Below are 25310 nucleotides of genomic sequence, written 5' to 3'. Positions count from 1 at the left end.
CATCGGGGACAGCATAAAAAGGCCGATTTTCAGTGTTTTAGGGTGTTTGTCCTATGTTCTGAACCATGTACCTGGAATTTTCACCTAGTTAGTATGCAGTGAGCATTAGTTAACAAAAAGTGGCTTTGGGGTAAAAATTGTGTGTTAAAATGTAGGCCTACATAATCCCCTCAAATGGCATTCATTCGGCGGAATGACCCTTGTGTGCTATACAGGTATACAGTATGTAATAATGATATAACAATGTGTTCTCATACTATTACAATAATAATATCCATAATGGGTAAAATATTCATTTACCTTATGTTTCATACAGCTGGGGTCAAGTTGACCCCAAGGAACACCAATATTTGTAAATATTGGTGTTTGTAAATTGAAAGCATATTATTGTGCAAATGTCATGCTCTGTTGTAGCCTACCCTTCAAATGAGGAATAGTCATGAAACATAGCAAAACAAACAAAAAAAATAACCATATGTTTTATGATGTTAAACATTGCTTGGGGTCAAATTGACTCCAAGGATAACATAAGGGTTAACATAGGCCTATCAGTCTATTGCTAATAAGTTTATTGCTAAAGTTTAAACAATGCTGAAGATGTTATGGGCCCATCTTCTCCAGGTCTACCATATTAATCTAAACTGAACGATATTCTTGTGGTGATGTTAACATTATAACTAGTTAGGCTACAAATAGCCTACACTGTCACTGGCCTGTGTCGGGACAAAAACAAATAAATGACTAATTAGAAAGGACTACACCGCTGGTGTTTTGCCAATCGTTGTTCTGCCTTTCCTGACGGGCAGTAGGCCTATCTGGCCATCTGATTTTTCTATCTGATGGTGCTGGTTTGTAGGCTACTAACTCTGACCTAGCCTGTAACAGAAGCAGAACACAACGAAAAGTTAACACTTACAAGAAGTTGTGTCTCGAACTTCTGGCAGGGTTGAGCCACTCACACCGCTCACCTTCGAAAATATCTTCAGAAAATGAAGAGGTGGCTTGTGCGGGACCAAGCCATACATACACTACAAGGGCACTTCACTGTCATTGTGTAAAGACCGTGAGGATTCTTTACCAGCCCAAATAGCAGCCATTTCGTTTGGTTGCACCGGTCTCTTCTTGCTCAGACTCACCTCAATGTCCGAGGAAGCTTAGTTCATTATAGAACATCTGTTTATATCGCCTAAGAAGAATGTGTAAGACTCGGGTAAATGAAGGGACCATCTCCTTTGTGTGGCTATGAAGTATGGGGCAAAAGATAACTGTTAGGCTACTTTAACAGGAGTGTCTGCTTGATGATTCAATAAATTCAGGCCTATAGGCTCCGTTGTAGGCTGGAGTCCAAATCCAGAGGGTCTGAAAAACTAAACAGGGAAGAGATTTTAACAGAAATATATTACATTACTACTACAAGGGATGAGGCCGGATAGGCTACTAATGACTGACAGCATTTAAGCACAACAGCTGAAATTCATTACTGTATCTCAGAATAACACAAGTATTAAGAACATAACAGACACAGGGTAGTTAATAAAATTTGCTCCTTTATTTACAAATTGCAGAGTTCTGTGTTGTGGTTTGAAAGTCTATTCCCCCCACCCACCAAAAAACAGATTGTCATAAAACATGTCTGTCCATTGGTATGTTTTTAAACCAAAAAAGTTGCACTCAAATGTGGCAGCAGTTTAAACATAAACAATGAACATGCACGCATATTTAGTACATCCACTCCTCCAAAATAGATTTATTATAAAATATAGTCCTTAGTATAAACATCTAAAGATTCATAAATTAGACACCAACCCTGGCCAATAAACATCTGTATTGAGGAAATCCTAAATTTAAATATTACACTGCTCTTCAGTTGTGGTTTTGTGTACTAAAATAGCACATAGCTACCTTTTGTCAGAGAAAAATATATTCTACATGTCACTATTGCTCTAGATGCATCTAAACAGGTACTGGATGCATCTGATATTGAGCACACAAAAATTGTTTGGCTTGAATGCAATGCAGTTCCTTTTCAAGAGTGAAATAAAGACAAGATGGAAAGAAATGACAGAAAGACCCATTATTTTCAGAGACAAAGTTAGCCCAAATAACAAAAAAAGGAGTCATGAAGTTTCTCATCTGTGCCTTGGGACGTGGTCTGAATCTCTTCAAGTTTGGGACAAAAGTGCAGAACAGGGGCAGTAGTCAAGTGACAAGCGGTCAATCAAAGCATCAGGCCGGTGGGACGCCATCTAAAATGTATCAGCTCCATCTGACAGCACACTCTGACATCTACTTCAAGTCTACATCGAGGGAAAATGATGTAAAAGAGAATAGATGCCCATGTTAATTAACGGATGAAATAAATCAGGTGGACGTTGTGAGCTGATGGTAACTTTTAATGACAATGGTCCTTTTTTTCACCTCGACAACTTCTAACTTCAGTATTCCCATCTTGAGCCAGCCACATGATTTTTGAACAGGTCCTTTGGACAAGGTCAACCTTTTTTTCAAAGGGACAGTGTGACTATGCAATGGTCACACACTCTCAGCGTTTCCAATTGTGTTATCATGACTGCCTGGAGTAAATCTATTTCCAAAACCCACAGATTTCATCACAACATCTTAGCTACTCTACACAAACAAAAACAGACCCAGAAGGTCCTGACTGGCACACATATACAAAAAACTACAAGTGACAACAAGATGGTACTATGGCGCCATCTAGTGTAAACATACAGCAGTTACAGGAAGTAGACTGCCACTGTTGCTGTGAACTTGTATGTTTCAACCCTGTTGCAATAAAGCTCAGTGTGCCTAAGTCACAATAACATCAGTGTTTATAAGGAGTTGGAGGAAAACATTTCATCTTACCAGGTCACATACTATTGACTATGATGCAAGTGTTTGCAGTACAGTACTTTCAGTACATCTTACACACTTCTTAAGCTCTCCGGTCAAAGATGCTTAGCCAGCATTGATGGATTATCATCGTATATATACCAAAGGATTTGTTCAACTTGCAGGTTTCATTATGCTTCAGTGAGGTTGTAAGCTTAGGGGTTGCGTAATGTTGGCCCTTCTGGGAGAGATTTGTAGGAGGGTGAAAAGCCTTCATGCAATTGTGGATCTGGCAAAAGTCGGATAAGAGCTATGAAGTGACTCGACACCGAGACGCATTTTGTATTCTACCACCAATTGGGGTCAAGCCCTATGAAACACCACTTTTGATTCTTTGAGGATCAAAATGTGACTGGAGAAAGAGGTTTTCCCTGTGAGAGTGCACGGCCATGAATTCCCTGATTGTTTAACATGGAGCTGAGTGGATTTGAACTCTATGAAATTTAACTAGAAACAGAACCTACTTAGCATGAAATCAGTTTGTGAGGGCAAAAAAAAACAGCCATACACCATACACCATCTCAAGAAAATCTTTCAGTGGCGTTCAGCAAACACCCCGAGTCACAACGGCACCCATTTACGAATCCCTGATTTTGGTCCTTTTTATGTCTGTAAAAGTTATTGCTCTGGGTCTCTCTGTGACTCCACAGGTTGCCTTTCTCGCCTCACCAAAACCACAAATGCGCTCTAACGTCGCTTGCATCTGAACTAGCAGGAAGTGAGAGACTAAACGTCTCCATTTGGTCGTCCACTGCATCAAATCCACTTGAGTTTTGATTCCGTTTTTGTTCCACTCCACTCAGTGACACTAAGTGGAACATTTAACTTAAAACCTCGATCCGAGAGTATGCTTGTTTTCACTTCCTCTGAGGTTGTGACTGACAAAATAGACCCAATTGCCTTACACTGACAGCTTACACAAGCTCAAGTTACTCAACGAGCGTTTAAAGCAAGACTCGAGGCCACAACATGGTCAGAGAGCGCTCATCTTTGCGACAGACAGCTGTTTCTGACACAGCCCGTGGGGCTTACATTCAAGGTGACGAGACACCTTTTTTCCACCGCACAGGAAGTCACGTAGCCAGATGACAGCGTGTTAAGAGCTGAGCTTAGAAGAGCTTGTTTTTCTTGTGAGACAAGCTGGGGAACTCTCCGCTGAGCCCCACACACACACACAATACACACATCTTCTGCTTCACAGAGAGGGCTCGGCTACCTTCAAGGGCCAAACCTGCCTGTCTGCATAAATAATAAATAACTAAAACAAATGGCACACGTTTGAGTTCTGCAAGTAAGAACCAATACCTGCCAAGCAAAAGCTTTGGTGAAGATGTTGGTCTGTAGGTGGGTATATATATGTACTGTAGAATCTTTTTGGTGTGTTACAAGTGAGCCTTGAACATCCATGTGTCGACATATAGCAGCATGCAATGTGGTGGTGATGGGCATTTTTCACCTCCCAGGGCTGAGCCACGGCCTGAGAAACCCAATCCCTGACCTTATGTGCCCTGGGCTTACGGTACATCCTCCCTCTTAGTTTCTCCCAAGAGCAGGAGGATTAAAACAAGACAAACATGCACTTGCACCCCATGGAAAACAAACAAAACCCCAAAGAATTGCTCCTTCCACTGTGGCAACACTGCTGAACAATACTGCTGTTGTGCTGACCTTGTGCCCTTGATCTGTGGAGGCCTCGCGGCTTCAATGCTGGACATGAGGATGGGCTGTATGACCGAGCTCTGTACCCCAGATACCCTTAACTAGACTATTTCACTGCAGCTACAGAGCAAGAGTGTCTTATTGAACATGATGCTTCATCCTCAATTTGCTACGAGATTCCACCAGCGTGTGGAGGGAAATGGTTCTCAGGCGTGCTACAAGGGTAGCGAGCCAACGGCTAACAAGACACCACAAAGAGAGGTTTAAAAGCTCCATAACTGTCATGTCTCCCCTCTAATAAAACTGCCCTGTATGGTCCCTGGCGGTCGCAATGCCAGGCTCAAAGAGCGCCTCACTTATGAGAAACACATGGCGAGAGACGCGGTGAACTTGACCATGAGATTAAGAGACAGGACACCAGCAGCAGGTGTTGTTATAGATCAAGCTTATTGATTAGAGCAGTCCAGTGAGAAGCCTGAGCCAGTTAATAGTTTTTAACGCAGTTAAAAAGTTAACTTCTGCAAAGGAGTTGATGAAAAAAGAACAGAAAAAGAAGTGCTTTGGACAGCCCCAATTTTGAGCCCAAAAAAAAAAGCCAACATCCTTCCTTGTTCATGCAAAAATAGTCCTAAAGCAGAGCTGTGTGTGTTGCCCGAGCTCCGGAAAGCCTGCAGCTTCATGACATGAACAACTCATTTCTGTGGGCTTTATGGCCAGATGGGGGCCATCTGAGGAATTCTGCCCAAATAAAAAAGGACTATAAACCCCAAGACCCCTCAGACGTGAGCTACAGCACACGAGTACAGAGAACACAGACCCAACAGCGAACCCTCTCCCTCTCCCCAAGAGACTAGCTGACTTTCCAACACACGTCACAAGCGTGGTGATGTTTAGCAACACTCCTCAACACAGCCTACAGAAAAACGTTTGTTGGTTTGTTTGTTCTGCAATTTTCTCCTACACCTCCTCCTGTTCACCTGTGGTTTCACATAACGGCTGACAAACACCTGTGACTGACAGACAGAAGTGGAATAAAAGGCCACAAAGGCAGCCTTGTTTGGTGTGAGTTGAAATAAAAACACAAAAAAAAGAAAACATGTACAGCTTCCTCTGTCCTGGTCTGGCCTACCAGAGGCTGAGGGGGGGAGGCAGATGGACAGGCTGGCCGGCTGCACACCAACGGAAAAGAGGAATCTGTTGCCAAAGAGGCCGTCAAAAGAACGTGATGAGTTGAGGGGACCATGGAGATGACCACGGGAGTGTGTGTGTGTGTGTGGGCATGGGCATGGGGGCAGGCCCCAACCCAAACCCCGCCCCCCCTCACCACCCGCATGTCCGACATCCAGCGCCCCCACCCACATCCACCCTCAGGAGCAGATGGAGCCGAGCGAGGGGGCCAGGGTGCAGGGGGGCGTGGGGGAGCCGTAGTAGAGCGGCGCGGTGATGGGGAAGAGCAGCAGGAAGAAGAGCAGCACGCCCAGCAGGTAGCAGGACAGCACCGTCAGCCGGTGGGGGTGCTCCAGCGCCGCACTCACCGCAGGGAAACCCATGTAGTTACAGAAGGAGTGGCACAGCACCGGACCCACCAGGTGACCTGTGGAGGGAGGGAGGGAGGGAGGAGGGAGGGGGAGAGAGAGTGTGTATTGGAGAGTGTGATTTAAGATGACATTTATGTGGAAAACAACAACAGAGAGATTACAAAGGAACACACACAACCAGAGGAGAACAGTGAGGAGAAATAGAAAATATGGAGTTGGGGGTATAAAGAGAGACAGGACATAAAGGAGGCATGTTAGAGAAGGCAAGTGCATACAGAAGGAGAAGAGACCAGAATGAAAGAACAGGAAAAAAGAATGAAAAGCAAAACAGTTTTGGAGGATAAAAGATCCTCGTGAGATACAAGGATACAAGGAGTTTTATTTGTCACATGCATATCATTACCAAAGCAAAGAATGCAGTGAAATGTGTCAGTTCCTACTACTAATAGAGAAACTACTAATGGGAATTATTAGGTGTTCCTCCTTCAAGTTACAGGCTGATTATATCCTCTCAAGTCTATACACATACTCACCAGTTCTGAGGAAAATGAAGGCGCAATAAGCTCCAAACACTGCTGTGTATGAGAACTGAAAAACTGCAAGACAAACATACAAAATGATTACCATCAGTTACGCACTGAAAGGGAAGCTAATCCCTCATCAGAAACATGTTTTTCAATACATTGTTACACCCATCTCGGAGTAAACAACCTTTACAACCCCATACAAGCTCATTTCTCAAGCTATTTTCCAAATACACAATAAACAAACAAGCAAACAATGTGTGAGCAGGTGCAGGTGTGACAGGGCTAGGAGCCAGCGTGAAGGTGCGGCCTGCCTACCTGCAGCGAGGAAAATCCCAGACACGGTGCCCTGCCGGAATCGCAGCAGCTCAATCACGTGATGAAAATGAGCTGGACACACACACACACACATTAATACATACACATACAGAACCAATCATCCATTGGAGCGTACATTTCTAACTCTGTTCAAATCATATTAATTTCATATTACATGAATTTATATATACTTATATATCAACAAAATGAAGCAACATGCAGTAACACAAGCACACTGGTGCCACAGCATGATTCATGAAATCTCTTCAGGGGGTTGGTTGATGTGGCACACACACACACACACACACACACACACACACACACACACACACACACAAGCAGGGTGAAGGGGGGAGGCTGGTGAGTGGCATAAACACACATTAACATTGGTATGTTAGGATGTCCTGTTCCTGCACGCTCATCAACAAAGAGAAAATAAGGAGGAAGAGAAGGCAATGAGGGACAGTGGGACACACACACACACACACACACACACTTATCAAAGAGAGAGTCTAATCCAGGAGGCCAGGATTTGGAGGGTTGGCTTCAGCCAGATAAGGTCCCAGTTGGCCACCACTATCTTTAAAAATGGCCTTTGACATGTGCCCACTTCTGCCCACATTTTCACAAGCAAGCCAATTAGCTACCTTATTACTGATGGCCACAAATGATGTAATCCATGGGGATTGGTGGTTGAGCTGAGAATTTCCCACTGGGAGGATCAGCCAATCCACATGGATGACAAAGTCTGCTGCAATTAGTAATGTGGCTCGTACCTGGCTTGTTTGTGAAAATGTGGGCAGAAGTCTTAGCCTGGCGTAGCTAGACAGATTCAGATTGAGTTTTATTTTTGCATCTCAATTGCTATATTTCCATACATAAAAAGAGCAGCTTAAAACAAATAGGAACTCTATTCAAAATATGAGTCTGGCGTCAGTCTATTTGGATTGGATTATGGGGCATGTTTCAACCAATACAGGGGAAAAAATGCCTCTGTGCACAATTGGATAGGCTTAACTCTGTGAAGCTGGCCCCCCATGCCATCCAAAACATATTAAAAGCACCACTATTTGCTTTTGCCATAAAAATGATTGTTTGTGCAGCACAAACGAATAGCAGTGTTTTTAATCATCTTTGAACGACATGGGAGGCCAACTTAACGGAGGCCCGAAATATGTGAATCCCGTAGGGAGAACGGCCAAAAACGTCATTCTTCTTGACAAATGCTTCAATTGGCATTTTCTATTCTGGGGCATCAATATCTTGTACAACAGCTGCAATAGCGAATCTAGCTTCTCTTTTTCTTGTAAACAAAATCAAGTCAAGTGCGCTCGGGTGACGGGAATGACTAGGCACTGTTGCGCATCTGTCCATCCTCACATCAAATGATTTGACTGGCCCGAATACCTCTGATCCAAACACAATTTCCTGAACACCAATGTTGTGGGCAGGGCAAATTCAGGCTGGCTTGAGCTTACAGAAGTCTAGCACACACTTCACACTCTCCAGTTCTATAGTACCTCTGTCAGTCTAACCCGCACACACACCTAAAATACGCATTTAGAAACTCCACAACCTAAAACATTACATACCCAAAATTCAACTAGGTGCACAGACACACACACAGAGACACAAAGAACCACTCACCTACGCCAAAGAAGAGCGGGCAGGTGAGGATGGCGGTGCTGGGGCCGGCACAGGGCACCAGCATGGGCAGCATGCAGGCGCGGAACACCAGCTCCTCAGTCAGTGGCGCCACCACCTGGTTACGCAGCCAGCGCATGTCACTCAAACACAGCGCCCAGAAACGAGGATCTGAGAGCAGAACACAAAGACAAGGGAAAAAGCACACACAGTGTGTGAGAGAGAGAATACGGAACGGGTGCAAAGGACAGAGATGAAAGGCAGAATAGAAGCAGGAAGAAAAAGTCAATGTATGAGTGAGCGCAGAGACCGAGAAACAAACATTTCTTCAGTTGTAGAAATAGTTGCTTTATTAGAACACACTACCGTATATTTAGTACATTCGGAATCTACTTCACACCAACAAACACATTCTTGTACCCACATGCACAACACAACATACATTACATTGAGGCCTCACCTACTATCACTCGAATGCCATCAATAAAGCCCCAGGGACAATCCATGGCCAGCTGGATTAGAGGCCCCAGGAAAAGCACCTGGGTGGGGATGAGGACCAAAGTCATCTGTACACCTCCAATTCAATTCAAGGAGCTAATAGGCTCCTAAGGCACCATACACTCAAACAGGCTATATTCACAGAAGACTGTTCAGGTGCCTCATGTGTTTCCGGTGGAGCCAGGTGTGTTTGAACCTGCCGCTATTGTTAATGTAATTAGTGTCTACAAGATCCTGCTTGGTTGTTGCACCTAGTGAATCAGCACGTTACGATGTAAAAGATGTATGTGTATGTGAAATTGGTATTACTGGGCAGACCATATCTCCAGTGTTGGAGTGAACATGTAAGGAGCAGAATATAACAGAAAATGCAGTTACAACACAGCTAACGCTGAACCGGAAACAAACAAGGTATCTGAACAGCCTTCCATGCATATAGCCTATTCACATCTGAACTCAACTTTAGGTTTGTATCTAAAGGGCCCTAGCTGTAAGGACTGTAAGGAAGGAGTCTGCAGCTCTTCTAATCTTCTTCTAATTTGAGGTTTAGCTTGTTCCCCTCATCCCTGGCGTGGCTAAAGCACCCCTCAGCATATGAAAGCAATGCCTCTCACCATGGTGAGCAGCAGGGGCAGTATGATGGCTGGCACCAGGCCCTCCAGGCGAATGCCCATCAGCTCCAACAGAGACGGCCCCGGCTGAGGAGGAAAAATGACCATTTCAAAATTTGCAAACAAATTTGCAAACAAATTGCTGCCACCGTTGAGATATCAGGCTAGGCTACCACATTGTATTCACATCACACATCAATGTTCTCTTTCTGACTTTGAAAGCAACAGAAAGATCTGTCTGTCTGTAGTGTAGTGGAGTAACATTTACAGCAACAACAACAACAACAACAGAAAGTTGGGATGTTGTAGCCTGGAAAATCTAGACACACCCTAGGCTAGGGATGTTGTGTAAAATGCAAATGAAACAGAATGTGATCATATAAATCTTGCAATTTCGCAAACCTATATAAAGCTGCAAATAGGACATCAAATGTTGAAAATGAAAACATTTAGTATTTCATGGAAATAAAATGTTCACTTTGAATTTGATTTCAAAAAACATTGCGACTGAGGCATCTACACTGTGCTGCTTCACCTCTTCATTGAACAACATTCTGTAAATGTTTAGGAACGGAGACCAGTTGCTAAAGTTTTGAGAAATAAATGTTGTCCTATTCCTGTCTGATATAGGATTTCAGGTGTTTAACAGTGTGGGGTATTCTTAATCATGTTTTTCATTCCATGATGCACCTAATTTGACAGGTCTGGACTGCAGACAGGGCATTTTAGCTAATGGACTCTTCCTCAATGGAGAAATACTGTGTAAATATGTGCAACATTTTCTTCTCCGAAAAATAAATTGCCTAGATGGCAGTATGTTGCTCAAAACCTGTATACATCATTCAGAATTGATCGTGTGCCTTACCAGATAATATGCAAGATGCCAATGCTGAAGGCACTTTCTGCATTTATGTCATAGATGCTGGGTTTTGAACTGAGCGATAGAACGAGTTGGATAGTTGAATAGGCCCTCTCTTCTTTAGCCCAGAAGTCCATGATCTCATAAAAAGAATAGCCCATGTTGATAGCCCATGCACCACAGGACCTTTTTCCACTTAACCTCCGTCCACTTTAAACAAGCTCAGGCCCAGATAAGACCATTGTATTACTGTATCGCCTCTAAATACAATTTCTTCTTTTGCATGGTAAAGCGTACACTAGTGAATTGAGTATCAAACTGTGCTCATAGATACAATGATTGTCATTACAGAAACAGGTCTGGTTTTAATGCAGTGCCATCTGAGGTCCAAAAGACCACGGCCATCTAATATTGTTTCTTGGCTCTGTATCTTGTTTGCAAAGATTTCTCTGAATATTTCAATAATATTATACACTGTAGATGATGAACACCTCAAATACTTTGCAATGTCATGTTAAGAAGCATTATAATTATGCTGTTTCATCGTTTGTCCACAGAGTGATGGATATCTCTACATCTCAGACTATGCCTTTCTGGGATGCTCTTTTTTCATACCCAATCATGCTGCCAGTTACCCTGATCAGTTGTAATATACTCCTCCTTTTGCTTTCATTATAACTGCACAACTTTTACAGCTTTTTCTTGGACCTGTCCCAACACTTTTTAATATGTGTTGCTGTTATCAAATTCAAAATTAACATATATTTTCCATGGTCAATACTAGTCATGTCATTTGATACGTTGACTGATTCCTTTTTGCAGTTTATGTGATTTGCAGATTATCACATAGGCTGCTGTTTTTATTTGCATTTTACACAGCATTTCAACTATATCTGATTTTGTGTTTTAGAAACAAAATCATAGTATCAGTACATGATTTTACGATGAGAATCTTTCCGATATTGATAAGCTACCAAGGACAGCTACGACATGGACAGCTTACCCTCACGCCTGTGAGCTCTTTCCATGTCCACACGAACACAGGGGACAGGGTTGACACAATGAGAACACTTGTGAAGCGTCTTTTGATGACCGCCGGGTGGTCCCTGAAATTCAGCCAAACACGAAGACAATCACCCAAAAGTCTAGTCAGGAAACGTTCACAGGAGCCCAAAATTACAGGACATGTAACATGTCTAAATCATAACACTGACATGACACACTATTAAGTATGGGTGACAACATCGTAGCCTACAGTAACCTATGTCAAGGTTACATTCGTCATTACTCAACTGATGAACTAAACTTATTTCCCAGGGGGAAAAAACAGAGAACAAATGGTTACTGATTTCACAAAGCACAGACCTTTACCAGCTTAAAATACCTCGACCTACAAAATGCTAGGCGTTTTAGCTAAGTCTAATCAATTTGTAAGATTAGTTCATTCAGTAACGTTCGTTACGGTGAAAACGCTTCGCTGATCACTTGGTCAATGTTAAAACACTGCAGATGGACCATAACAGGCTCAACGTTGCAAGACGTCGACCGATTCCCAAACATCTCGTAGAATCCAAAATATGTCAACATAATATTTATGTTACTTTGACCACCTAGCTAAAGTGTTGACGAGCAAATGGTATTAGCAGCTAACACTGCCGCAGACAGGTTTCAACGTCAATGTACAAAATCGATTAGCGGCTTGTATTTAAAAGTAAATTTACAATAATTTCACCTTGGCAGGTCGCTTCTCCACACATACAAACTTCCGACATACGAGCATGCCAGCAGCAAACAAGACAGGACCGACACCCAGCATAGTCCGTCTGGAGGCACAAACCCAACATCACTGTGTATTTGGTTTGACATCAAACTTGGCGTCAAATACTCATCCTCTGGCATGGCGGGGGGGACAAGGTGAAGAGCGGGCTTAAAAAAAACTATGCAAATAAATTATTAAGCGAAGTCTAAAGTAAACTGAAAGAACTTGTAAACCAAAAAATCAAAATGAAAGGTGTAAAAAGAAACGCACAACCTCTGTGGCTACATAAACCGTAGCTGGCATTTTGGCGCCATAGAATGACGTCAGCACATGGCGTCTATTTTTATTTACGTCAAAGGCTACAAATAAGGCTTGTTCGATTGCCTGCAGCGCTGCGCAGATCTTGGCTGAACGTGATGCATGTTGAAATTAGCACAAGGCATGTTTGCATTGTGCATAGGTCCAGCATGCACCCCGTTCATCCGGATCTGTGCACAGCTACAGAAAGTCGAATGTGTCTAATTCTCTCTCATTCTCGTCTTTGAATTTTATCCCACTAACACTAATATAGCCTACTTTCAAATTAATACCTAAGGAAAACGAACATTGATAGTGTAAGCTTAGGCGTTCCATTGTGTTAAATAGCTTAGGCCTAATTGTAGTATGTGCTTTACGTTTGCTTTACTGATTTAGGATTAAGTAAAATATATAGGCCTAGCGTCTCGTTTAAATTCAGAAATTGTCATAATTCTTAAAACCAATGTCTCAAAACAGCCGAGGAAGGTGGTTGACCCATGTTACGTAATAGCTGGATCTCCTGGGTACTCAAGATTCTGGATTAAATGTCCTGTCAGTAGACTATGAACAGAACAAAAGATCAATTGATTTATGAGTAGGCCTTTCCAAAATGGTCAGAAGCACCAGGTGTGTTCAAAATAAGTAATGTTTGTGGTAAGGTTTGAACTGGAAGTATGCCTAATTGCTGGGTGTCACTATTTCACCTTTGTTGTTTAAAACCAAGGGGGGGAACAGAAAGAATGTTTAGCCAAAATTTGGGTTTACATCGTGCTGTGAACACTCCCCCAAATAGCTGTTGATTTCAAAACGCAGGAAAACGTTGCGCATCTTGAATACGGTGCCGTGCACGAGGGCGGGTTTACGCAAGAATCGTGGAATCCTGACCAACCGCGGAGACGCATTATGTGGGCGAGGGATGAAAAAAACACATCTGATCTTTTTATGCATTTTTTCACTCAGAGTGCGAGAGATGGGCGTGACAACGGGCTGTCTGGACCACGATTAGTCTCCTAGAGGAGTAGCTTACCATCGCACATCCGTGCAGCCGATGACAACGGAGAGGCGATGCGACCCGCTGGGTGTAGTGACCGTGCCATAAAACTTATCTTCGTGGGTTATGGTTCTACCGCACAACGCCCAGGGTTGAGGCCGCACGGGGATTGACAGTCCAAGGAAATCTACGTCAAAGGGTCCTCCATCGCAAACATCAGCGGGTATTTATCTTTATCTTGGCTACCTGTTCAAGTGCAGTGCCTGCCTGTGCGCTCTGGCTCGAGGATAGCTGCGGGGAGTGTTTGGAAATCCCCACCGTTTTGTGTGTTGCGTTGAAAACGCGGTGTTTACCAGAATCCAACGTGTTGTTTGGTTATGTGGTATCTTTCATCGACTTGTAGTCTGCTATTTATCATCTGTCTGAACAGCGGAATCCCTTGTGCTGCCTTTAAGGCGGCTGTGCTCTGTATAGTCGATACTGTTGATATCCTCATTTCGTTGTCATTTTAAAGCGCGTTGCCTATATTTTGAGTAAAATATTACCGCAGTGTCGTTTACGCATTTCAGGCAATGTCATCCCTCTTTAATGATATAATCCATGTTTGTAGTATTAAAAGCATCCCTATTGCGATACGGTATTTACTTAGGTTACGCTATTTAAATGACCGTAGGACATTCAACATTTTACGAGTGTTTTACCTTAGGCTACAGTCTGTATTTTACACCCAGTGAAAGCAATATATTCGTATTGAGTTTACGATCCACTAGAAGGCCGATACCTCCATCGACTGCGTCCCGTTAGTGCTTGTAATCCTCCATCTCTGCTGTGACTGAAGGAGACGCAATTCGCTGCAATCTGTTCGCTGAGAGTATCAGGCGCTGAAACAGCCATGATGTGCACAAATCGGAGAAATAAACGGCGGTGGAAATCGTGAAAAGTGTGATAAGTTTGATTACGGCTACTTAATTCAAACCTTCACATATAATTTTACGCATCTTCGTTGTCTGGATTATGGAGAGATGTCATGTGGGAAAGACGTTTGGAAGCGATATCCAAATGCTTTATGGTTGGGATCACTGAGCGCAACTGCAAAATGGCCATCAGAACTCCCACATATTTGGAAGTTCTTGAAATGGACATGGGTCTAAAGGCAACAATATGTTTTCGTCCTAACAAACACTCGTTCTGTAAGGTCAACTATAGTTTTATTATGACCAACAGAGGCTCACGACTCGAGCGCAGCGTGATCATCTCACTTGACATCAGTTTAGAAATTATTCTCACTGCAGTTTAACACTAAGCAGTGCGACACGTTCGCTTAAAAACATGGATTTCCTTATGGCCTGACATGTAAAAAGAGCTGTACATTACTGACATGATCAAATCTAGCATAGTTGCTAATTCATAATTTGATTGTGGTCTTCCACCCCATGCTGTGCATCTGGCTGCATGTGTAAGTGCCTTGCTGCTAGCCTGCTGCGTATTTAATAGCTTTAGCCAACCCCCTCGCGAGGCAGCTGGTTTTCTGTTTCTGTATCTGCTGCAGTTTCATTCGCTCCTTTCACCCCGTTTTATCCACGAGAATAGAAGCGTAATGTGTAGGCTATAGTAGGGGAGACAACACGACTGTGGAAGGACACACTATAGTATACTGTAGGCCACAATTGGCGAGGCCCTGTCCATGCACAGCAATAGCAAATGACTGATGCTTACTCACCCCCCAAGCCTGTGTTTGGCACACACACACACACACATAATCATGAACTGAGTAAGTGTCAGAGAAGTGTGGTGTTCTGTCCCTCACAGTTAGAAGAGTGGAGTGAGATCCAGGCCCAACTGTGCTTCTGCTCATAGAGAGCCAGAGTGGTCTGTGTATTCTTTATCAAACAGACAATACAATGTAAACCATTGGCTATACTTGTCTCTCAGATGGCCCCTATGACCTTTACCACTCACCCATACCACTCATCTGCGGATAGCTATGTAAGCATACCTCAGATGAATGTATAGGTTTCCTATGGTTGACTTTATAATTTCTGTGTTGTCATGCTTTTTAGGAGGAGCCAACATAAAATGTATGGACTAACATATGGTTTGTAGTTAGCCTTCATTCATTGTGCCAGGAAATGATCATTCTTTTGAAGCTTGCTCAACAACTGGCATCAGCATATTTTTGGTCTGAATCTGTGATGTTACGAGAGCACACCCGCGCTTTCCTGACAGCTGGTAGAAGCAGGGTAGCTCTACAGTGATTACAGTTGAGTCACTGCACACATGCACACAAAAGCAGGTTTCATGCGCACTCTCTCTTTGTTACTACGACTCAACTACTAGAGCTTTCCAAAAATGACACTTTCTCTCTCACCAGTTACCTTTCTGGATAGAGAGTTCAGGGACTGCTTGTCAGATGCACCGCTCAGTGCAAGGCCTTTTAAGCGGAGATAACAGTCAACAGGTCAGACCTTTTGCAGTTTGAAAGTGCTTCAAAACAAGGTCTTAAGAGGAGGCCCGGTCTAGATTGCATCAGCTGTGACCACAGCTATGACCAAGTGTAGCTTTCTGCGATAGCGACTTTTTGAACTCTGCAGGCCTGTGCATGGCGCGTCCGCTGTCTCCCACGCTCCCACCGAGATGAGAACGGGAGGAGGCATCGCGAAAGAGTACGACGCCTCGCCAAACAGACACACACAGATAAAGCCCTTTTTCTCGCTACCCTCAAGTCGCTCCAGCAACAGCCTCTGACTAAGCTAAACCCACTACCTCAGATGACTCCTGAGCAATTCCCAGCAGGGCCGCTTCGGCTGAGATGTTTGCATATCATTTTGTAGTTCAAACATGAAACAAGGAGCAGGAAGCGGAAAATATTTGCCTTTCATATGGGACGGCGCAACAGGCCGCCAATTAGGCTGCACTGCACATGCGAGCGAATGCAAACAGTCTGAAGAGGGCCACAAGTGCCAGCGGTGGTGTGAGGCCACAGTCGTGTGTCATGGCAGTGACATCTCTTTTGTTACCTGGCATCTCATCAGCCTGTCTCTCAACATGTGGCCAGCAGCCGCTAATGATTCCACTTCTATTATTAATTGACTCCATGTCAACACACAGAGGATACAGTTCATCATCCCCCCAATCAGACTTTATAAATAGGAACTCAATTGAAATGTCATTTCTAGGTATCACACTGCCTGACTCAGGCCATATCCCCACCTGTTATGTTTAGCATCATCTTTTTAATCATGTTTAGAATTTACTGTATATCATATTTTGATTTGTGTATTCTGTCAATACATTATGCTAATTTAAATAGATTGAACCTATAGTTAGAATCTGACTGGAGACTGCTTGAGGTGGAGGCCTGTTGGGGGACTGGGTATCCAATTAGTCAGATTGATGGCTGTCACTGAATGTTAGTGGCCTGCTGTTTGGTGTGGAGGGAAGCTGGGAGGGTTGTGCTGCTGCACTGATGGAGAGGAGAAGAGAGGAGGATGCGAGATGGAGAGGAGAGGAGAGGAGGATGTGAGATGGAGAGGAGAGGAGGATGTGAGATGGAGAGGAGAGGAGAGGAGGATGTGAGATGGAGAAGAGAGGAGAGGAGAGGAGGATGTGAGATAGAGATGGAGAGGAGAGGAGAGGAGGATGCCAGGCTGCCTGGACCTTCCACTGGCAGCCGTCTATTTGTCTGCACTGGCTGTATCCTTCATCCTCTGTCATTTTTCTTTCCTGAACCTCCCAGCCTTTTTCTTTGCCCATTCTTTTGCCACTCTCCTCCTGCTCTGCTATCACTCTCTGTCTTTTCTCCATCCCTCTCTCATTTTCTCTCCACCTCTCTCACTTTCTCTCCCTCTGTCTCCTTTTCTCTCCCTCTCTGTGTGTGCCTCAGTGTGTGCTAGCGGTGGCCATAGAGGGTGTTGTTTGTGTTCTCTCTCACCCAGACAGGGGCCCTCCAGGCTCAGCACAACTAAAGGGACACATACCTGACCACCGCAGTTGAAAGTGACCTGCTCTGGCCCTAACCAGCAATATTGCCATTATAGTAAGCGGGGCTCCAGAGCTATGTGTCTGTAAGGGGAAACTGCACATTTGTAAAACGAGTTAGTCTTTAATATAAAACGTTAAAATAGCCACAGACTTAATTAAGAGTTAATTAACCAGGTACAGCATGTTGGTTGTGCTATTGTTGAAATACAAATGTTCTCTGTGCTCATGTGCCTTGTTATGAGAGTGGAGAAGCTAACTCTGTGGTGGATGCTCCTGCAGCTGCTGGCCCCCTGTGTCATTTATTCACCTCTGCCTTGGGCTCCTCTGCTGTGTCTCCCTGAATGCACTGCGGCTCACGCTAGCTACGCTAACCATGGATTGCTGCTCCACTGACCAAAACAAGAGCAATCAGGCGACAGCGACACCTCTACCCATGTCACGCAATATTAACCAACGAGAAACCAAATTCCATTTCTGGATCTGGATGAACATTGTAGTCTGCCTTTAAAAATAATTTCAGCACGTCGACGCTTTTGAAGTGACACACACAAACAGAAATACACAATCAAAAATACGCAATAGAGTGATAAGTATCAGTACTTGTGGTATGACCACAACTATCTCTGTACTTCTGTTCATATACTACTACTACCACTGAACCATGACAGTAATTCAACCACCACCAACTATGTCTTCCTTCCACATGTCAGCACCAGCACACTGAGTCAATAACAGTACAACCTTCAATAATAGCCTGTGTGTTGCTGTTGCTTCAACCAGTACTACCACACGACTGACGTGTGCTTTAAGTTATCGATGCCTAGTGTTGCCGGGTTCCTCGGTGTAGCAGGTGGCTGCAGACATCTTGAAGTTGTTAAATATTCAGAGGGGCCGAATAGGAGGGGAGAGCTTCAGTGCAATGGCCACAGACGAGGCCTCATGATTTATTCCACGGATCATTTCCTTGCGTGTATTTTTAGCCTTCTGTTCATTTGTTACTTGATGGAGACAGATGAAGTGAAGAGTACTCTCCCCCTCTCTCTCTCTCTCTTTGTCTCTCCTTCTATCTATCTCTCCCCCTCTCTCTATCTGTCTTTCTTTCTATCTATCTCTCCCCCCTCTCTCTCTGTCTCTGCCCTTTCATCTTCATATTCATCTCTCCTCTCCACTCCACTCTTCTCTCTTTCTCTCTTCTCATCGACGCTCTCTCTCACACGCTCACGCATGCACACACACACTCACACATACATACACACACACACACATACAAACACACACACATACACACTCATGTATGTACACACATACACACACATACACACTCTGCAGTGGGAGGAGAGAGGATGGTGGGAGTAAAAGAGAGGTAGAAAGAGACATTTTGAGAGTCAGGGTGGAGAAGAGAAGAGAGTTTTCCGGATGAACGTGATAATACTTTCACAGGGGCAAAACAAAAGCAGCCTAATCCACACTGAGCCTCGGGTCTATCTATCGCTTATTAGTCCCATGGCCACACAACAAACCAAGTTAATCCTCATATTAGCTTTTAGCACCTCCGATCTGGCAGGTTGATGTCACCATATGTGTGTTTTCATCTGTGATCCTCTCCCTTTGTCTTCCTTTTGTCTTTCAGTGTGTTTTGTCTCCCTCTTCCTCTTCGCCCTCATTCAATCTATTTCCCCACCCTCCCTCTGTCTGCTTCATCCCCCCCTCCACCCACCCGCTCTCTCTCTCTCTCTCTCCCTCCGTTCCTCTCTCTCATCTTCCCCAGGTTTATGGCAGTGGGTTGATTAGAAAGTGCGTGCCACAGAACAGGCAATCCATCACCCTGCCAAACCTCTACGAGAGCTTGCACACACGTACGTGCACATGAACACACACACACACACACACACACACACGGCATGAATACACACACTCACACACACACATGCATTGCACACACAGACACACAAGAACGTAGCAGTCTGTGCTCCAAGCCTCTCTCCTCCATCTGTTTCAATCTCTCCTCCTTTCACTCTTTCATTCCGTCCTTCACTCCACAGATGCCCAGAGCACTATGGTCAGGACAGCTCGTCACTTTCTCCTCTCCTCCCTCGTTGTCCTCTCCTCTCCCCCGTTCCTTCTCATATCCTTTCACCTCTAGTTGCCCCCATCCCTCCCTTCTTTCCTCCATCCCACCTGCGTCACCTGCATCGCTTGCTTTATCTGTTTCTGTCTCCTCTCTTTACTCTCTCTCTCTCTCTCTCCACCCTACTCTAACAATCTCTCCTCTCTTCTTTCATCCATTCTCTCCCTCCTATTCTTTCCTTGTCCATGTAAGCCAATCAATGAAAGTCATAATAGAACTGAAATGAGTTGTCCACAGGTCGAGCAGTGGCATCTTTTCATCTTTAATGTGGAGAGTATCTGCCTGTTATGGGCCTGAGGTTCAGGCAGGTTGTATTGAAGGCAGCCATCATCGGAGCACAAAGAGAGAGCACTGTCAATATTATGGTCAATAAGCTCCATGACTGGCGTTCATCTTGGCTCTGAAAGATCATTTAAGGGGGCTGACGGGCCGTTTCATTTCGGCACATGACTAGTGGCACTTGAGGCCCAGAAAAAGGGCCAATCTATTTTGTTCTGCTCGTATTTCTGCTTTTGTTTACCAGAGGCCGATCAAATTAGATTTGCGCAGAATGTCAAAGCTGCCAGAGTCAAATCAGATTAGTGTTCACCAAATTCTGATGGTGATTCTCAGAGGCGAAAACAAATCCTTCCATAATCACTGACTACTGTGTCATATTTTAGGTCTAAGGCGCGCGCGCGGTTCTTCCTAATAGCCCAGATCGAAAACCTTGAAATGCCACCGCCATAAACCCCTATTACGAAGAAAGAAAGCAAACCATTATCAGCGACCGCAGTCGTCTCCGGCAACAGACACCATGTTCGGAGATTGGTTGCATCCCCCTGGGATTCGTTAAAGATCTTACACAGTGACAGATTGCCGATTGATTCCCTGGCCCATTGTTAAGTGTAAAAGCCCTGCGAAACTAGCATCTCTTGTTCTAGGCTATTTTGCCAGTGGCGTGCGATATTGACGACCATGGAGCGCTGAATAGCCGGGCGTTTTAGGGAGCCCAGGGGTAGAATGCTCCCTCTCTTCATACAGAGGTCAGTGTGCCAGTGCATCAGCTTAATGACGTGCTTAAATGCTAACCTGGCACAGGAAGCACCTTAGATTTCCTCCTCATTGCAAATGTGTGTGTGTGTGGCCATATTTGGCGATGGGAGATGCAAATGGCAGGTGGTGTCTGCACAGAGATAGAAAGAGAGAGAGAGAGAGAGAGAGAGAGAGAGAGAAGCCTACAGTATGCTGCCTTAAGGGGAGGTTGGGGGTGCAGATAGATGTGAATCTGCAGATTCTCCAACTGCAGTCGGAGGCGAGTGATAAAATCCCTAATTCCTAATAATCTTCCATCCATGTCATGCGATGTCAACCCTCCGGTTTTTCTCTCTCCCTCTTTCTCTCTGTCTTTGTTATTAGCCCTCTCCAGTTCTCCATCAATTCCCGTCTCTCTCCATCAGTTCCTCTGTTCATTCTTTCAGCTCTCACTTTGCCTCTGTCTCTGTATAATCTTTTCCCCCTTCATCTTTTTTCTTCTCTGCCTCTCTCTATATCTATCTATCTGCCTGTTATTCTGTCTGTGTGTCTGAGCACTTTGGGTCAATTACATTGCGTCTCTGTGCTATCTAAATAAATGTGACTTGACTTGACTTGTGTGTCTCTCTGTCTCTGTGCCGTATCTGACCCCCTGTTGCTTGTCCCTGCAGCGTTGCGTCCCCGGTGAGTGCAGTGGGGATGGTTTTGGAGGGGAGCTCCGAGGCCCTGTGTCCCCCTCCGTCTCTGGAGCTGCGGCCGTCCTGCAACAAGAGCCAGGCCTCGCCCCCGCTGGGCTCCGGCTCCCAGCCCCACGACAGCCTCTTCCCCGGGGACAAGGAGCCCGTCAAGTACGGGGAGCTCATCGTCCTGGGGTGAGTCGCTGACCGCCGTCCGTGTCCGACCCGTCTTGTGTGTGTGTGTGTCCGTCCATCCTCACTTTTCACCCAGTCTCCCCATTCTCCCATTGCCCTCCTTTGATCTGTGTGCTGGTCTCTTGTGCCACCCTCTCTCTACTCTCTCTACTCTCTCTACAGTGTCTCTATACTCTCTCTACTCTCTCTACTCTCTCTACAGTGTCTCTATACTCTCTCTACTGTCTCTACTCTCTCTACTGTCTCTTTACTCTCTCAACTTTATACTCTCTCTACTCTACTCCACTTTTCATTTGGCGTTTACATATTTTCCCCTGAAATGTCTCAAAAGTTCAGACTGAAGGCTACATTCACACAATGTTCATGTTTTATGTATTCTTGTGTTGATTCACTTCAGATATTAGCAGTGTGAGTCTAGCCGTGTAACCTAAGTCAATAGCACACGTGCTTTTATGTTTCAAGCTTGTGTTGCCCATGAGGAAGATCACGAGTTCCAGGTTGTGCTCAGGATGTTATCTGATCATAACCAAATATAAAGCAGGAAATGAACCGCCGTGTACAAACTATACTTCAGATAGCCTACTGTTCCAACATGATAACCATGTGAACCCCATGTGATGTTTTCTTATTACTCTGCCTTGAATGCCGTCCCTTCTTTGATGTTCTCTGACCCACAGCCAAGATGGAATTTCACTACCTTGGCCTAGCCTGTGAGCAGTAAATGAATGGGGTGGGGAAATGAATCCGGCTCTGTGCGTCTCCATGTGTAGGCCTCTGTGATGCAACGTGTTTAGCATGCAGTGCTCGTCTCCTCGCCCAGATCGCTGTGATAAATAAGAGAGTTTCGTTTAATTAGGGCGCGAATTGGATTAAGATTTAATCATGGGGCACGCATCGGTGTAGCTTTTTGCACCCGCACGGCCGCCTAGTTGTGTGTGTGTGTGTGTGTGTGTGTGTGTGTGTGTGTGTGTGTCTGTGTCTGTCTGGTGTCTAAAACAGAGTCAGGTGACGCAGGGAAAAGTGATAATCCGTTTTGGGTGGTGTGAAACATCAAAGTCCCTTAGAACGTCTCGGGAAATACCCACATGCTTCCAGATTTGAGAGGAGGAGGGACGATGTCCTCTTCTTCTCCTCTCTCCACAGCAGCTCACAAAAGCAGCCTCTGGTGGGCTCTGTGTCCGTGTCTGGTGTTGGACTTGGACACTGTCCACTGGAAAAGAGAGAGGGAGAAAGGAGGAAGAAAGAGAGATGGAGGGAAGAGAAGAGCGATAGAGGAGTTGGGAGAGGGTAGAAGAAAGAGTGTAAGAGAGGAGTGTGAGATTGGAACAGATGGAGAAAGAGAGAGAGATGGCAAGACAGAGAGAGAGGTTAGTCAGAGATGGAGAGATAGTTGGAGAGAGAGGAGGAGTGCAAGATTGGGACAGATAGAATGAGTACAGAGAGAGGTGAGAGAGAGGAGGGGGAGAAAGAGAGAATAAGAGAGAGAGAATAGGAGAGAGGGAGAGAGAGACGTTCCTCATTGAGCTCCTCAGGTATCGATCGGGAGCCCAGGTAGTGGAGGGTGCTGAGAGTGGCCTCGCTCCCTATTGATGTAATTAAAACAGAGTGCAGCGCGGCCGCAGACACACACACACACACACACACACGCGCACACACACACACACACACACACACACACACACACACTCTCTCTCTCTCTCTCTGAACCCGACGTGAACCGCATCCCTGCAGCTTGAAGAGATGGAGAGAGTCACAGAGATGGAGAAGCGAAGGGAGAGAGAAATAAAAAGAGCGATGGAGAATAAATAGTGAGATGGAGAGAGAGGGAGAGAGAAATGGCAAGATGGAGAGATTTAGGGTGGAGAGAGAAATAGAGGGAGAGATGGACAGAGAAAGATGAATAGATAGTGGAAGAGATTTTGAGAGAGAGAGAGAGAGAGAGAGAGAGTAACAGCGATTGAGAGAGTGATGTGAGAGATGATGAGAGATGGAGAGATGATAGAGAGAGAGCTGATGAGCTAGAGAGAGGGATGATGGAGAGAGAGATGGAGAGATGATAGAGAGAGAGCTGATGAGCTAGAGAGAGGGATGATGGAGAGATGGGGGCACTGTGCATGGCTGAGGAGCTGGAGAGCCGGCTGGTGTGTGAGTGGAGTAAAGGGGGCATGTGGAGCGCCACGTGCCCCCTCCGCGGAGCACAGTCATCGCGCTCATTCGCCCGAGTCATCTCGCTCAGCGCACACCACACCACACCACAGCACCGCACCACAGCACCGCACAGCACAGCAAGGGCAGTCAGGGCTCGCAGTGCTGCCATCGCTGGGCTGATGTCCACCCTACACAAGCGAGGCATGGTCAGTGTGAGCGCGAGAGGTCAGCGTCCAGTAAACTCACTGAGTCCAGACCACACAGCGCTCGTGTGCCATAGCGAGGGCAGAGTCAGTAGGCACAGCACTCTTCCACATGACTGGGCTCTAAGTTACGCAACGCCAGGGCCGCATCAAGACTCTAACACTTGGTACTGTGGTGGTCTGCGTCGCTGCGTCCTCATGATTCCGTGTCTACTGGGAGAGAATGTTGTTGTGCAATGATAACATGTGACAGTCAGATGAAAATAAGTGCACATGGGCAAATCTTCTGTTTCCCCCGTGGTGTGTGTGGTGTGTGTGTGAGTTGGTTTGGACACAGCAAGCTGCCTGAGTCTAAATACGGGTCTTCCTCCTGTCTCCTCTGCCCAGGCACAATGGGTCACTGGCCAATGGGGACAAGGGTCGCCGCAGGAGTCGGCTGGCCCTCTACAAGCGCCCCAAAGCCAACGGGGTCAAACCGGACGTCATCCACAACGTCTCCACCCCCTTGGTGTCAAAGGTGAGAGGTCAAGGAAGTGGACTGAATGACCTTCTAACCAGCATCTGAGTGACTGTTTATTTTAAATAAACATAATTTATTGCAGAAGTCATTGATTTTATATAACATAAATAAAGATATAAAATGTGTTATATAACAGTTAACCTTCAAAATCTTCTGCTGACAGTTTATTCAAGATTATTACATGACTTTGTTATAAAGTGGCGAAGGCTGTTATATGTGGTAAAAAAAAAAAAAGCTCAGTGTTGCAGAGTTCCCCGCATCCGTAGCCTAAGTCCTCCTAACGCGCCCACAGCAGCACACCAGAGTGGTGTTGCATAACGCTTAACACTGCGAACAGCCTCATTCATCTCATGGAGCTTTTAAACAATGCAGAACACTGATATTACAACATTGCTCTGTTGTGTGAAATGGAAGTAGTTACATAATGTGTGTGTGTGTGTGTGTGTGTGTGTGTGTGTTTGCGTGTGTGGGTGTGGGTGGGTGTGTATGTGTGTGTTTTCACAGGCCCTTAGCAACAAAAGCCAGCACAGTATCTCCTACACGTTGTCCAGGAGTCAGTCGGTGATTGTGGAGTACACACATGACTCCAACACAGACATGTTCCAGGTGAGCCCTTCAGCCTTCTGCAAGTAGAACATGGCAAGCTAGCAAAGCGCTCCCTCAGTCTTCCAAAGAAACATGCAAACAGAAATACAATGGCAAGCACAAAAGGCAGTTTCTAAGAAGCCTAATAGTGTTGTAATCATCACAGTTAAGAGAGAGTACACAGTGAACTTTTTGCAGAAGTAGTGGCAATGAGACGTGCCATTTTTAACGGAGAGCAGTTGAAAAAGCCAACGTGCGGGAAATGT

At 45.1% G+C, this 25310-nt stretch overlaps 2 protein-coding genes across 2 annotated transcripts in view; one reads left to right on the top strand and one right to left on the bottom strand.

The window, feature by feature from the left end:
* Positions 1-1539: 1539 nt before the first annotated feature.
* Positions 1540-12606, bottom strand: rce1a (Ras converting CAAX endopeptidase 1a). The gene is made up of 8 exons (XM_062516431.1): positions 12279-12606; positions 11550-11652; positions 9691-9774; positions 9039-9117; positions 8582-8749; positions 6935-7006; positions 6626-6688; positions 1540-6148 (listed from the first exon to the last, which is right to left on the bottom strand). Exons 1-8 carry the CDS (start codon positions 12443-12445, stop codon positions 5922-5924), a joined length of 963 nt encoding a protein of 320 aa, XP_062372415.1. The 5' UTR covers positions 12446-12606; the 3' UTR covers positions 1540-5921.
* Positions 12607-13430: 824 nt separating this feature from the next.
* Positions 13431-25310, top strand: part of peli3 (pellino E3 ubiquitin protein ligase family member 3) — a 27066-nt gene continuing 15186 nt past the window's right edge. Inside the window, exons 1-4 of the mRNA XM_062516719.1 lie at positions 13431-13816; positions 21388-21588; positions 24327-24456; positions 24964-25065. Coding sequence (XP_062372703.1) covers positions 21416-21588; positions 24327-24456; positions 24964-25065 — 405 coding nt within the window. The 5' untranslated portion in view covers positions 13431-13816; positions 21388-21415. The remainder of the gene's footprint in view (positions 13817-21387; positions 21589-24326; positions 24457-24963; positions 25066-25310) is intronic.

This window comes from Sardina pilchardus, chromosome 16, assembly GCF_963854185.1.
Source record: "Sardina pilchardus chromosome 16, fSarPil1.1, whole genome shotgun sequence".
NCBI classification, from domain to species: domain Eukaryota; kingdom Metazoa; phylum Chordata; class Actinopteri; order Clupeiformes; family Clupeidae; genus Sardina; species Sardina pilchardus.
The sequence above is the reverse complement of the archived record's forward strand: the minus strand, read 5'-3'. Positions and strand labels throughout refer to the sequence as shown.

What these genes read in the sequence shown, in the direction of transcription:
- rce1a (XM_062516431.1), bottom strand. Translation starts at nt 12,445, where the DNA reads ATGCCAGAGGATGAGTATTTGACGCCAAGTTTGATGTCAAACCAAATA. An exon ending in TGCCCCTGCTGCTCACCATG is followed by an intron (nt 9,118 to 9,690) that starts GTGAGAGGCATT and finishes ATCCCCACCCAG; the next exon opens with GTGCTTTTCCTGGGGCCTCT. An exon ending in CCCGCTCTTCTTTGGCGTAG is followed by an intron (nt 7,007 to 8,581) that starts GTGAGTGGTTCT and finishes GTGTGTGTCCAG; the next exon opens with CTCATTTTCATCACGTGATT.